The following is a 15,000-nucleotide window of genomic DNA, read 5'->3' as shown; positions in this document are numbered from 1 at the left end:
TGAAAAGTCACTCTAAATGCCCATGTTGTGTAGCCTACATTCGTGTTCTCACTTTGCCAAAAACACGCCGAGTTCATGTGCTAACATTTGAATTTTAGGGAGTGGGGGGCAAAACTTTCCACAACTTTTTAACGACATTTTGGCAAGTTGACGTCACTTTTCTCCGCAGTAAAGCACAGCCAGGCGCGCTTATCAACATACCAAACACTATCACTTACAACTCCTGTCAGCCTCCGAGGAAGCGGCACAAGTATTCATATTATATAATATTTTCCATGAACAGGCTTGGCGGGTGATAATAACACAGCGCAAGAAGGGGAGACATTTTCGCCAGCGTGTAGTGTGTGGACAAGGAGGCTGTCTCATGTCTGCGGAGACAGTCTTACCTCCGGAAGGGCCTGCAGGGCCAGAGTCTGACCTGCAACAGGAGACGAGTCGTCTTCTGCCTTCCACCACTGAAGGTAAGCCCCCAGATTGCATTAGTGTTATGACGAATCCTATTTTGACCAGCTAACTTGTGTTCCCGGAATATGCATTGGCATTTGCCAGTTACACCTAATAGCCTCATATATGTGCATATAAATGTGTAATTACCTCAAGGTAACGTTGGCTGCATTTTTTTCTTCTCTCATGTGACTGCTTAAATGCGCTATAAATTACAATCTGGCAGAACCTATTCCCTCAAATTGTATGCGTAGATATATGCTAGACATTAGGAGCCTATCTAGGCCCATGTAGTAAGCCGGCATCATTTGGAATACAAAGGAGTTGAGGGTTTGATGGTTGCTGGGGACTGGGGTGGCTATTAGGAACAACCCCATTGCCAATTATAGTTTTAATTAACTTTCTAGTTGTCCACAAGATTATCACATGTAAAATAATCCTGGGCGCTATAGCTACTTTTTTTTAAGAAGAAGAAGAAGAAGAAGCAGCCACTGAACCGTCAACCATTCTATTTATACTGAGCATCATTACAGCACTGTCAGAAAATAGCAAAGTAGGACAAAGTAAGCAATCACAGACAGTGGTGGCAAATGGATTTTCCTCGGGACCTTCAAAGCATGGGCGTTAAGGCTGGATTTCCCTCTTGGAGGGACTGTGTTATGTTCCGAGAATAGACCTAATTTATTTCAAACTGTAATCACTAAATACTTTGATGCATCACAGCCAGCTTTCTCTCTCTCTCTCTCTCTCTCTCTCTCTCTCTCTCTCTCTCTCTCTCTCTCTGCCTTGGCTTATAAGAGGCGTGCATCGATTCATAGGGGACAGACACCACAGACACGGGGAGAAAGGAATGAATAGAGAGGGGTAAGGTAGAAAAATAGATATATGAAATTTAAAAATAATAAAAAAGGTTCTCCATGCATTAGGCCAGTGTCTGAGGCGGGGCTATATCTATCTCTGTACTCACCTCCACCATATCCATCATGTCCCCACATCAGACTGGTGAGAAGAGAGAGAGAGAGAGAGAGAGAGAGAGAGAGAGAGAGAGAGAGAGAGAGAGAGAAGCAAAGAATGAAGCAGAGAGACAGTGAGAGAGAGGAGATATAGACTTAGAACAAATTTAGTTTGTGTTTGATGAAAAAAGAATGAAAGAGAGAAAGAGGGTGAGTGAGTTAAAGTAAGAAAGAGGGTCAGTAATGTCTAGGAGGTTTGCAAACATTCCTCATTCGTCTCTGCAGTCAAAACCAGTTGAGCCCCTCTTCTGGTATTAGACACACTTTCACTGACAATAATGGGGTCATCCCTATGTTCCCCGGGTCCTATGTTCCCCGCAATCGGGGAACTTAGGACTCTTTTTTCAAAAAAGGGTTCTATGTTCCGCACTGCTTCCAAGTAGACTGCTGCCGCTTGGCAGAGCACAGGTTGTTGTTGCTCCTGTGACAGGTTAGGTTTAGGGATAGTTTTGGTCAAGGCACAAATTTACAACTCAGAAAAAATTCATTACTGACAGGTTAGGTTTAGGGATGGTTTTGGGAAGGGCACAATTTGAAAACTATGAAACATGCAATGCGGGGAACATAGAACCCTTTTTTAGAAAAAGGGTCCTATGTTCCCATACAAAGACAGGGGAAGATAGGACCCGGGGAACATAGGACCTGGGGAACATAGGTACGCTCCCATAATAATGGGAAAGGCAAGCACGAGCTATGGCTCTTCTTCTTCTTCTTCTTCTTCTTCTTCTTCTTCTTCTTCTTCTTCTTTTTCTTCTTCTTCTTCTTCTTCTTCTTCTTCTTCTTCTTCTTCTTCTTCTTCTTCTTCTTCTTCTTCTTCTTCTTCTTCTTCTTCTTCTTCTTCTTCTTCTTCCTGTGGTGAGAATGGTGCCTCTCTCTCTCTCACTGGTTCCTTTTTTTGACAGACTTCTCTGTTCTTGACCAGCTGAAAAGAAACAGTATTGTCAAAGAACAACAAGTTATGCTTTGAGAAGAAGTTTATTACATTTTTAAAAGTGATTTAGTCCACTGCTTTCCTCTCTCATTGTCTTCATGTTGCGCTCTCTCTCTCTCTCTCTCTCTCTCTCTCTCTCTCTCTCTCTCTCTCTCTCTCTCTCTCTCTCTCTCTCCTCCTACATTAGATGAATGCAGTCTGTATGGCAGAAAAGGGCTGCTTGTCAGGCAGGAAGGCAGGTAGCTGTGCACAAGTAGGCAAGCGTGCAAAGGAGAGGAGAGGATTGGGGAGAACATGAGAAAAGTGTGAAGGAGAGGAGAGGAGAGGGGAGAGCATGAGAGAAGAGCAGAGGGGAGGACAGAAGAGGAGAGGAGGAAAGGAGAGGAGAGGCGAAGACAGAAGAGGAGAGGAGAGGAGAGGAGAGCAGAAAATGAGAAAATGAAAGCCAGAGTTCTGGCCTGGATGTTACCTGCAAACTTCGCCCACGCAGTTTTGTGTGTGTGTGTGTGTGTGTGTGTGTGTGTGTGTGTGTGTGTGTGTGTGTGTGTGTGTGTGTGCGTGTGCGCGCGCGCGTGTGTGTGCATGCTTGCTTGCCTGCGTGTGGGTGTGTGCTTGTGTGTGTGTGTATATGTGTGGGTGCGTGCTTGTGTGTGTGTTGTGTAACCCATGTGCCAAAAAGGCAGAATGTTTTATCTGGCAAACGCTGCAGCAGAGAGAGCACAGGCCCAGCTCACAGGCGTTATACGCTGCCAAGCTAATTTCTACACTGACCTTTTTCCTTATTTTGCTGAATCTACGTCAGTACACAGCACACACATTCTCAAATGAAGCACAGTACTTTGGGTGTGAATAGGAGGTAGTTAGCAAGTTAGATGCCGTCGATACAGATGCACGCACACCAAGATGCAACGTTACCAATGATCAGGGGTGGATTTCTCGAAACCAAAGTTGCTTACTACATTAGCTACTTCGTTGTTTTCAATGCATTTTCCCATTGGAAACTACCGAAGTTGCTAACAGGCTAACAACTTCTCTTTTGAGAAATGCACCCCTGAGTTGTATAAAGTAGAAGTAGATGTATTGATACAAAGGTAATTGCACCACTAGTAGTATGGTGTTCAATAGCTGCAACTATGTAATAATGATACTACTGGTGTTGTATTATATACTGTATGTCTGTAACAGTACTACTTTCTACATCTCTCTCAATGAGATCATATGCTCTGTTTCTCTAATTCAGTGCCATGGTGCAAATAAATCGTTGTCGTTAGCTTGTCGATACACACACACACACACACACACACACACACACACACACACACACACACACACACACACACACACACACACACACACACACACACACGGACACACACACACAGACAGTAGGTTTCCATGTTGCAATGTGTTTTATGTGGCTTCTGAATGAGATCATGTGCTCTGTGTGGCTTGCAGGCGTGTGCAACAATGACAGTTGTGATTCACCAGACGCCACATCAACAAGCAGAAGCCGGTCGTCTGGGCAACCAGTGTCCGGCGGAACACCAGGCCATGTGACATCGGCAGGCCACGCCCTGGACAACCTTGTCAGAAGTAAGTCAGGAGTGTGTGCGTGTGTGTGCGTCCCCATATGAGTTTGTGTGTGTGTGTGTGTGTGTGCATGTGTGCGTGTATGTATACACATGTGTTTGACAGTATCAAATTACTTCTTCAGTCCCCTGCTTGAATATCTGGAGTGTCACACCACTGACAGTAATGGCAGTCCCATGAGATTTTTTCTATTTCTCCATGATCTGATATGAAACACGGCACCTCTCCAGTGCCGTCTCACTAATTCAAACAGACGAGATGTGTATTGTGAAGTGACGTGACGTGTGTCTAAATGTTATTCCTATGTAGACAGCATTTCGACATTTACTGAAGGATCTGATGATTTCTCTCGTAGACGTCTTTGACGTCTTGGTCGTATGCTGAGTATTGACTTCCTCCTCCTCTTGAGTTCCCGTTTTCTTAGTCAATGCAAAACAAAGAAGTGAGAGAGTGCTGCTTTCCACTCTGTAGTTAGTTTGATTGATTTGATTGGTGATATTGGTTTGACGAGTCAGTAAGTTAAGGTTAATTAGTTACATATCATGTAGTATGCACAGAAGGAAGACAGCACTGCTTTGCTTTGTGAGCATGTTGTAGGCTTCTATGTCACTTGAGAGAAATGAGAGGACACTGCTTCACTTTGCGAATGTTTTCTAGGCTTGGATGTCACATACAGAAGAGTGGACTGCTTTGCTTTGCACGTGTTTTGTAGGCTTGGATGAAGTCAATGATAAATCTGGATTGTTTTGGCCTACACCAAACCTCGCAGACTGGTTCCCATTTAGTTTTTTTTTACGAGGATCGCATCCCGTAACCAGTGTGTTTCCACAGGCATGTGGAAAAATACAAACTTCTGCAATCCCTAGATATGCTACACACAGTCTGGGATGGACCACAAACCTTACTTACCGCCAGCAAAAGTTTTGAAAAGAAACATATTCAAAAGAGATTTGTTCCCATTGTCTTTGATAAAGGAAAATGGAAAGGTTGAAGCCTGAGGAGACTATTTGTAAAGAACTGCTAGACTGCAACACAGTAAAACAAAATCTCCCAAAGTTTCTCACGTTTTCTGAAAGCCTTTTCCTTTTCCTATTCGTTCGCTGTTTAATAAAAATCATTAACTTTACGAGCTCCCTCCATTTTAAAAGACCATTTTGGCGGTTCGGTGTTTCATATGTTTGCACTGCACATGCCCTCTCTCTCCACTCGCAGTCACATGGGCGGTGTGTGTGTCATGTAGCTTTAGCCATTTAGCCTCTGCGGTTCGCGTGCATGTGTGTGTGTGTGTGTGTCTGTGTGTGCGTGTGGTTCCGTCTGTGTCTCACTGTGTGAGTTTGTCTTGAGTGTGTGTGTGTGTGTGTGTGTGTGCGTATGCTTGTGTATGTGTGAGAGCGAGTGTGTGTTCTGGTGGTCTGGTGTGTGTTATATTAGATAGTAATGGCAGTGTGTAGTGTGCACCGAGCCAAGCTCTCATAGGACCCCGTTCAATCAAAGACTGAGTAAGGAAAAGCCCTCTGTGGTTTTGGCCTGGCCCCTGGGCTGGCCTGGGCCCTTGAAACACACACAAGCGTGCGCACACACACACACACACACACACACACACACACACACACACACACACACACACACACACACACACACACACACACACACACACACACACACACACACACACACACACACACACACACACCAGAGAGATTTGCAGGGGCAGAGAGACAAATCCAGCATACCTGATGTGGGGTTCCGTGGAAACCACAGTTTGGCCCTGAGAGAGAGAGAGAGAGAGAGAGAGGGAGAGAGAGAGAGAGAGAGAGAGAGAGAGAGAGAGAGAGAGAGAGGGAGAGAGAGAGAGAGAGAGAGAGAGCAATAGGGAGAGAGGAGAGAGGAGAGGGAGAGAGCCCGTATGGTTGCTTTTCTGATTGGCTTGTTAGGCAAGCGGACCTCAGCTTTGCCCAATAAGAGAAGAGGAAAAAGGGATTTTGAAGGGTTTTATTTTACTGTGTGAATGGATGTCTCATGGAAGTCAAAGCCTTGCCCTGTCCTGCCCTGCCAGAGACACACAGAGAGAAAATCTGGCAGGCTGCGTCTCCGATTGGCTTGGTTGCCTGATGGACTCAGGTTTGGCCCAATTGAGAAGAAGGGAAAAAAATCAGAGGGTTGTTCTGAGAGGATGGATTCCATGATGTTTTTTTCTATGCCAAGGTCTGGTTGGGGTGTTTGCCAGAGAGGGAGTTTCCATACAGTCTGTCACCAAGGAACATCCAGGGATCATAACTCATAACAGGACATCTGTGGACGCTACAGACTTTTGGCTGTGTTATGCGCTAGCAATGTTACCTCACTTCTGTGTTCCTGCATATCACCCCATAGAGGCAAGGCCCTGCTATCAGATAGTGTATCTTCAATGTTACAGTACATTTACTGTATACTGAATTTGACAGAGGTGAGCTCTCTGCATTTTTCTTTTACATCAGGATTTTCCTTCGAGGGCTACAGTTAATTCTGGAAGCAATTTCCTGTTCGTTCAGCTTATGCGGCTAAGAGGTTGCTAAACCAGTCAGGATCACAGAATTTTCAGAACTGTGTCCTATTCAAAGAGGAGGTCAGTCTGTAAACAGAGGACATCCAGGGATCATAAATCACAACAAGACCTCTGTGGAAGCAGCAAGTTACTATCTCAGTTATCTTCTTGCAATGTTAGGTCGGTTCTTTGTTCTTGCACATTCTATTTAAGTAAGACGGTTTGGTAGCAAGGCACACTTCTGCCTGTGGAATATTTTGCTGTTCCATGTAAAAGCTTTGTTACATAAGACCATTATTTGACACAACAGAATGTCTTTATTGCTAAAGTGTTACTTCTCAATTATTGAGTGCTATCTTGCTAGCAATGAGTCTTAGGTGATGTTGGTGTTGACATTGACATTATGCGCGTGTTCAACCTCAGGATCTGATCTGATGCTAGGATGATGTCATGTTTGATAAAGATGACAAAATCTTCACCGCTGGCCTCACCCGGTTAAGAGTCAGACTGTGAACTGTGGGCAATATATATTGTGCTGGGTGTGATAACAAAAAGCAGCTGACAGCCTTTGATGCACTTCTAGTAAAGAATGTGTTTGATGTTATCAGTTCACTATCTTTTTTGTATCGTATTCCTTCACCAGTGTTTCCCCAGACATAGACCAACATTCTGTGATGTTTCTTGAATTAAATTGAACTACATGGGCTATTGAGCGTAGGCTACGACTTGTTATCAGCTAATCATCTTTCCTGTATCCCATTCATCGTAACTTGAATGTAATGTATTACATTATTAGATGAAGTGATGTGATGGAATGTTGTGCTTGCTCATATTGCTAAATAAACATATGACACAGGGTGTGGAAGCAAACAGCTGGTAGTCACTTGTGTGGGGAAAACCAGGCTGTCTGATCTCCTCTGTATGGATGGGTTCCAGTAAAATCCCAATGATATGCTACGCTACACAGTGAAAAACACAGTGCTAATGCAACACTCAAAGAGTTGAATTTTACGGTAAAATCTGATTTTTTTTTCTACTATCTATTGATCCGGCTTTCTTCCTTCTGATCTCTGACTGGCTGGATGTGTTCCAGTGAAATTCCAATGATGTGAATCGCTATCGGCCCGACAGCTGTCTTGTGACTTGTGTAGTGGAAACTTGTATGACATAATCAGATTACTCCCTGATTGCATTGTTTTGGTACAAAGATGGCCCACTGTGTGTATGTGTAGTAGTATAGAAAGCTGTTCTGTGACAGCAATATAAAATCATTACAAAAACTTTTGTTGAGTGTGTGAGAAAAACAACTTTATTTCAAATGTTATTTGCCCTTTCATGCAGATGTGATTGCCTGCGATACAATGGACTGTTTTCCGAAAAAAAAACCCCCAAAAAACAAAAGAATTAAATCATAACTTTGCTCTGACATTATGAAGAATCTTACATGAACGTTTAAGACTTTTTTTTTTACCATTTTTACCATGTCCTGTTACCATAAGGTAATGTCAGAAGTTCTACACGTATAATCCTGCAATTAAGCTTACAATGTAACTGTAACTGTAAAATGTAATATTACGGCCAAACCTACAGTGCAGTGTAACTCGATGTACAGCACATACCGGTACATGTACGGAATGAAATCATACATTGTTACACTTTTTATTACATTTTACCTAATCAAATCAAGAGAAATAGTAAAATACAATGCGAACCTTGTGGATGGATTTTATTATTTCCAAATGTATGGTGATCGCCTGCAGGCCTTCACATTCCTGGTTTGCCTACTGGTGTGGCATCTGTTTCCTCATCCCTTGTATTGGTCCATGTCTGACTGTAATATAACAAGACTTATTGCCTTATTTGCTCACATTACATTATGATCTAATCCTGAGAGTCTTTGTCCAAGGTTAACACACTGTGTATCCAAAACTCCTGCTTATTTTCTTGTTCATGTTCGTAATGCCCAAAAGCTCCACATCATGACTTCATACTTTCATGCCTTTTAGCCATTTAGACAAAGGCAGCGGCGGCGACAGAGACACAGGCCCCTGTCTGTCGGTTTTAAAAATGGAAAACGAATGACTAGCTAGCTTGTTATTTATTTTTTAGCCCAGCCCGATTGGAACCAAGAATAGCAATACCTCCACAGCAGGGACTCAGTGCAGTGCAGTGCAGCACAGTCCTCTGTTTGCCTGGTGGGTGTTTGCCTGGGCAAGATGAAGACAGCGCCTGTGTGCGCATGATATCTGTGTGTGTGTGTGTGTGTGTGTGTGTGTGTGTGTGTGTGTGTGTGTGTGTGTGTGTGTGTGTGTGTGTGTGTGTGTGTGTGTGTGTGTGTGTGTGTGTGTGTGTGTGATTTGCTGAGGTACCCACCTTGTGTGTTTGCAGCCAGGAAAAAGCCCTAGAGGTATAAAACGCACATTGGAATGAATGGAATAATGCCTCCATGCTGTTGCCGAGTTTCTTTCCACTCTTTCCTTTTCTTGCTCTCTTCATCTATCTATAGCTATGTGTCTCACTCTGTTTCGCTTTACCACTTTATTTGTCTTAAGTTCTCTTTTTCTTTGTCTTTGTGCACACTCTCTCTTCTCTTCCTCTCTCCCCCATCACCACCCCCGGGTTTCTTCCACACACACACGCATGCACGCACGCACACGCGCACGCGCGCATAGTTTTGTTCATCTTAGTTTCTTTCTTTGTCTTTATATAGCTTATTCTTTCTTTTGTTCTGTAGTTGTTTTCTCTCTTTTGTTCTTTTACTCTTTCATTTTTTCTCTCTGTGTATATCTCTCATTCTCTCATTGTTTGCGTTCATTTCTGTCTTTGTCTTTCTCATTCTCTCCTTTCTTCTGGATAATACTTATATTTTGAGATGAAGGCAGAAACTCAGGCTTTTGTCTTGTGAAGCTGTGTTTGTGATCGGAAAACCAAACTATTTGTTGTTTTTAGTTCATATATTCCATTAATTGAAAATGAAACCACATCCTTATCACATCTATAATTTTAAGAAACATTTGTCTATAACTCGTCTTGTATGCTCGTTTGTTCCACGCAATAACTCCCAACACCACTCCACCAACTCATCTCCAGGGTGACTGGAGGGTGACTTTCCAACGGTTCGACGGTATGCAGTGCAAAGTTTCATGCTGTTGCGACATAAAATGCCAATCATTTTCTTTGGCTTTTGTCATTTTGCTGCTGTTGGCATAACCATGGAATTCTGGCCGCGTAGCCACTTCCCTTCTGATAGCAGTGCCACACAAGACACTCTTTTGCTTAAGTTAGGTTCCATTACAGACTCACCATTTCTCCGCAAGGTTGTACTCTACGCAGAATACACACCAGCACACTACATCACTGTTAGGGCTGGGTAAAATAATCGATTCAATCGATAATCGATCGATATCATTTAAAATTCACATAATCGATTCACAGGGCACAAAATCGATTTTTTTGCTCTTTTTCTTTTTGTTCTTTTTGTTTCATTTAGGTCTATGGAAAATACCCAGTAGGTATTAGTCAATTAGGCCTAGGCCTACTTATTACAAATTAGCAATCTGTTAACACTGTCAAGCCACAGCCCTTTGACATTTTTATATAAAAATAGGCAGCAGCATCTTTTGGGGGACATCCTTGCACCAAAAACGGAACGGATTGAATCGATTTGGAGTGAATCGAATTGAATCGAATCGAATCGTGATTAATCGATTCAAAACCCTCAGAATCGAAATCGAATCGATACAGGAACATAGCTGCAATACCCAGCCCTAATCACTGTTCTATCCATATGCTTCCACTCAAGTTCTTAACCTACTGGCCTGCGTACATGTTACCACCAGCCTACTACGATAAGATGGTAAGACTGTAGGCTGCACCATTAAAGTTAGAAGTAAAACCACAACACAGGCAAGTTCCATTTAGAAACATGTTTTTCCTCTCTCTACATCTTTCCCCATGTCTCTTTTTCACTATCTCTATTTCTCTCTCTCTTTCTTTCTTCACTTTCCTATGTTCACTTGTTAATTTTACTTCTGTTCATCATCCTATTTTGCCATCCGTCACTCTATTTTTACACGCCTCCTTCCCCCCAACTCTCTCTGAAGTACATCCATATACTGTATGGCCAGTGTTGCGGGTAACGCGTTACTAAGTAACATCGTTACATAATTTAATTACTTTTGGCAGTAACTTAGGAACGTAACGCATTACTCTTCAAATTTCAGTAACGTAATTACAGTTACTGCACTGCTGTAACGGTCGTTACTCGTTATTTGAGCCTTTAAATCATCTTCAGGTTTGCTGATATTAGTTCTAGATGCGCGAAGCTCTCTGTCTGGGCTGTTTTTCCCCCCAGCCCTTGTCGAGCTCTCTGGTGTGGGTGTGTGAGAGCTCGCGCACGCAGACTGATGTTCCTTCCTCGTGCATGCAAGGTCTTTCACTGGGACTTTCATGAGCCCGTTGCGCTGTGATGTGCTTAACATATTCTACAATACTTGGAGTTCCACCATCATTTTTCTAACATTACGCCAGGTAAAGTGAAAGTGATTCGCTGCGCAGTTAAATCTACAGTCATTCCGAGTCCACCGTTACGCAAATGCATGAATGAAACAGCTGTACCCATCGCAAATGCCATGGCCTCTGTTGTGCTCACTGATAACATATTGGTTAGATACAATGCAAAATAAAACTGTTTGGGTAGCTCCGTCAGTAGCAGCAGCCAGCGCGAATCAAGTAATTAGGAATAACGTGAGAATAACAGCGCAAGCAACACTATTGCGTTGAGGCCACGTTCTTCAGGATATTCAAATGTGCCTGATCACACCGTCTTCCAGCACGAACGGATTTTACATTCTTTAGAATCCTTAATAATGTTGATGCATACAATCCAAGGTCGTTTTGAATCAGGAAACTGAAAGAGTAGCTAAGCAGCAAAATCGAGGAGAGGAAATATGTAAGCCTAGGGTGTCCTTACCTACAACATTTCTGTTTGGTATGGCCACCTCAGCCTACTCATTCTGTTTTTATTCAGTGAGACCAAAGGCAATTTTCATGCTGAAATGACAATAAAAGTCTATTCTAATATTTGTTCTATTCTATTCTATGGCGAAATTTTAGACTAGATTCAAATGTATTGACACTGTTATAAATAGGACTACAGGGCAATCATGAAATGCATTTTAGATTTGAGAATGACAATAGGCCTAGGCCCTATATGAGGGATTCCATAGAGGTACAGTTTGCACAAATTAAAATATTAGGCCATTTACACAGCCGGCCTACAGCCTGGGGAAGCAGGTGTATTATGAGTTGTACCACTACACTGGTTAAAATCCCTTTTCCCGCGAAAAGTAAAGTAAAGTAATAAGTAACAAGTTACTTTTTAAATTTAGTAATACGTAAAGTAATTCAGTTACAATTGAAAGCAGTAACTAAAGTAAAGTAACTAATTACTTTAAAAAAGTAACTTACCCAACACTGTGTATGGCCAACCCCTCCCCTCCTGATGCTGGCGAAGACTCATTGTTACCACTGCAGAGGTATGTAATAGAGCTTGAAAGTGACGTCACTTTCCCCGATTTCATGGGACCTCAACAGTTTTAGCGGAAAATCACAGCATGTAATCCAATGGCGGTATTAAAATGATATTTCGATCCCCTTCGAGTTGTGCCACGAGCTCCACATATGTTGTTTCTGATATTTTTGTTTAATTTTTCGTACGAACCCCCAAACTTTTTAGAAAGCTGTGTTTCTTCACATTTTTCATGCAGACGGCCTCGGAACAAAACATTGATACTTCTGCATGAATAATCTTTATCTAGCCTCTTAAACAGCATATTTGTAGCCCAGCCCATATGATGACTGAGATCATAAGATATTTGCTCGCTACCACGTTGTTAGATGGTCAGCTTAGGTCCCGTGAAATGCAGAACTAAGGGGCAGGACTTTCAAGCTCTATGTCTAAGTCTCCCACTGTATTATCAGCATCAACAGCAGCATCGCCAGCATCTATGGGAGAGATATCACCCCCAAGACCTCTTTATCCCCTCAGCTGCAGCCGCACACTATTCACTTAAACAGGTCAAACGCCTCTCGCACTCAGCAAAGCACAGCACAGCCCGGCGGCCGACCCACCGACCGTTCAATCTAACTGGCTTTGCTATTGTTTAGAGTGCAACCCTGTGACCTTTTCCACAGCCTGAACAGAGAGAGGGAGAGAGAGATGGCGAGAACGGGAGAGAGAGATGGAGAGAGGGAGAGAGCAGCTGAGAGGAAGCAGCTAAGAGAGAGCTGGAGAAAGAGGGAGAGCTGCTGAGAGAGAGAGATTTGAAAAGTGAAGAAGGACACACACAGAGAAAACAGCAGCTGCAAGTTCTCTTGTTCTGTCTCACTATCCCTTTCTTCCCTTCTCTTTCTTTCTTTCTTTCTTTCTTTCTTTCTTTCTTTCTTTCTTTCTTTCTTTCTTTCTCACTTGTTTTCTCTCTTTCTCTTCTCTCCAGGGTTCTGTGGCATCTAGCATGGCTAATAGCAAGTGATTGCTTCCATCCATGCAGTTGTTGGGGAATTGTTTTTTTTTTCTCCACTTTGACACAACAGCTCTTTTGTTTCTAGACTGTCAACTTTTCCACTTCTCACTCTTTTCCTCTGATTTTGTCTTTCTCTCTCCCTTCTTGCTCTCTCTCTCTCTTTCCTTTGGTGACGTGGCCGTTGATTGTTTGTTTACCCACGCAACCAAAGCAAAAAGAAAACAATTAAACAAAGACTAGTGCATGTTCCAAACCCATACATCTGGTTTTAGAAAGTTCTGCCATATGGGAGACTTCTTCTCTGCAGGCAGGTGCAGGTTATTCTGTGTCTTTCTTTTCTTTTCTTTTCTTTTCTTTTCTTTTCTTTTCTTTTCTTTTCTTTTCTTTTCTTTCTTTCTTACTCTCTTTCTTTCTTTCTCCTTCTTTCTTTCTTTCTTTCTTTCTTTCTTTCTTTCTTTCTTTCTTTCTTTCTTTCTTTCTTTTCTTTCTCTATTCTACAGTGTCCCCATTGTCTTTTTCATGTCACCTCACTTGCGAAGTGAAGTTTGGGAATAGACAGGTTCATTTGCTATGATTGATCTTCTTTCTGTTACCAGAGGTATTTGAGGACTAACAGTGACAGACGTGCACACCGTGTCGCCTGTTTCTCATCTGAAAGTAGATGTCATCCAGTTTTAGGGGACTGATATGAGTGATGTTCAAACTCTACAGCAGACATCTACAAGGCGCTGGAAACCCTGCATGTGTGTGTGTGTGTGTGTGTGCGTGTGTATGTGTGTGTGTGTGTGTGTGTGTGTGTGTGCGTGTGTATGTGTGTGTGTGTGCGTGTGCGTGTGTGTGTGTGCGCGTGTGTGTGTGTGTGTGTGCATGTGTGTGCGTGTGATTATGTTTGTGTGTGTGCCTGTGTCTATGTGTGTGTGTGTGTGTGTGTGTGTGTGTGTGTGTGTGTGTGTGTGTGTGTGTGTGGGCGCGCGCGTGTGCGTGTGTATGTCAAGGCATTAAATGATTGTGAGACTACCTGCCTACATGGCATAGAGTGTGTGATGATGATGATGATGATGATGATGCTGATGATGATGATGATGATGATGATGATGATGGATGATTTCTTTTCTTGCTTTCTTCGGCTCTACTGCCTCTCTCCCACACTGTGAAAATGAACCACTGCTGTACCATATTGCAGAGTGGGAGATGATGAGGATGAGGAGGGTGATGGTGATGATGATGATGGTGGTGGCGGTGGTGGTTTTGATTAAGATGATGATTGAGTGATGAGTGTTTTGTCTACTCCCTTGCTTTCCTCTCTCTATTCCCATGTTGCATAGAAGGAGGTGCTCAGAAGCTGGGCTGCAATGGGAGAGAGGGAGAGAGAGAGAGAGAGAGAGAGAGAGAGAGAGAGAGAGAGAGAGAGAGAGAGAGAGAGAGAGAGAGAGAGAGAGAGAGAGAGAGAGAGAGGCCATGCTGTACAAATGAACCCACTCATTTGCACAGAGGGTGGCACTCAGAAGCCCCCTACTTCCTCTTTCCCCAAATGAGAGAAGGTGATGATGAGGATGGCACAAGTGAGATATTTTTACTCTTTCTCCTGTACTCTCTCTTTCTCTCTCTCTCTCTCTCTCTCTCTCTCTCTCTCTCTCTCTCTCTCTCTCTCTCAGAGTGGATAATGCTCAGAGGCCATGATACAGTGGCAAAGCGAGCGAGAGAGAGAGAGAGAGAGAGAGAGAGAGAGAGAGAGAGAGAGAGAAAGAGAGAGATAAATACAGAGAGAGAGAGAGAGAGAGAGATAAAGAGAGAGCAAGAGGGAAAAGCCCACCAAGTGAGGCGTAAAATAAAGCCCCAGTAGTCAGATAATAACCTGATGTCTTTGCTGGCGAACAGGAAATCAATAGCTGCCGTCTTTACCCTGTCAGCTCCACTGGCTTCATCACAGCTCATAGACAACAGCAAGCAGGCAGCCAGCCACTGTGTTGTTGC

At 43.1% G+C, this 15,000-nt stretch overlaps 1 protein-coding gene across 2 annotated transcripts in view; it reads left to right on the top strand.

Annotated features, from left to right (window-relative positions):
- mdfic (MyoD family inhibitor domain containing) overlaps positions 1–15,000 on the top strand; it is a 49,531-nt gene that overhangs the window by 534 nt on the left and 33,997 nt on the right. Inside the window, exons 2-3 of one of the 2 annotated variants that reach the window (XM_063217359.1) lie at positions 284–461; positions 3,844–3,981. In XM_063217359.1, the coding sequence (XP_063073429.1) occupies positions 365–461; positions 3,844–3,981 (235 nt within the window). In that variant the 5' untranslated portion in view covers positions 284–364. The remainder of the gene's footprint in view (positions 1–283; positions 462–3,843; positions 3,982–15,000) is intronic. The other variant, XM_063217360.1, reaches the window with a different exon arrangement.

This window comes from Engraulis encrasicolus, chromosome 15, assembly GCF_034702125.1.
Source record: "Engraulis encrasicolus isolate BLACKSEA-1 chromosome 15, IST_EnEncr_1.0, whole genome shotgun sequence".
Lineage (NCBI taxonomy): Eukaryota > Metazoa > Chordata > Actinopteri > Clupeiformes > Engraulidae > Engraulis > Engraulis encrasicolus.
Note: the sequence above shows the minus strand (reverse complement) of the source record. Positions and strands in the feature narration are given on the sequence as shown.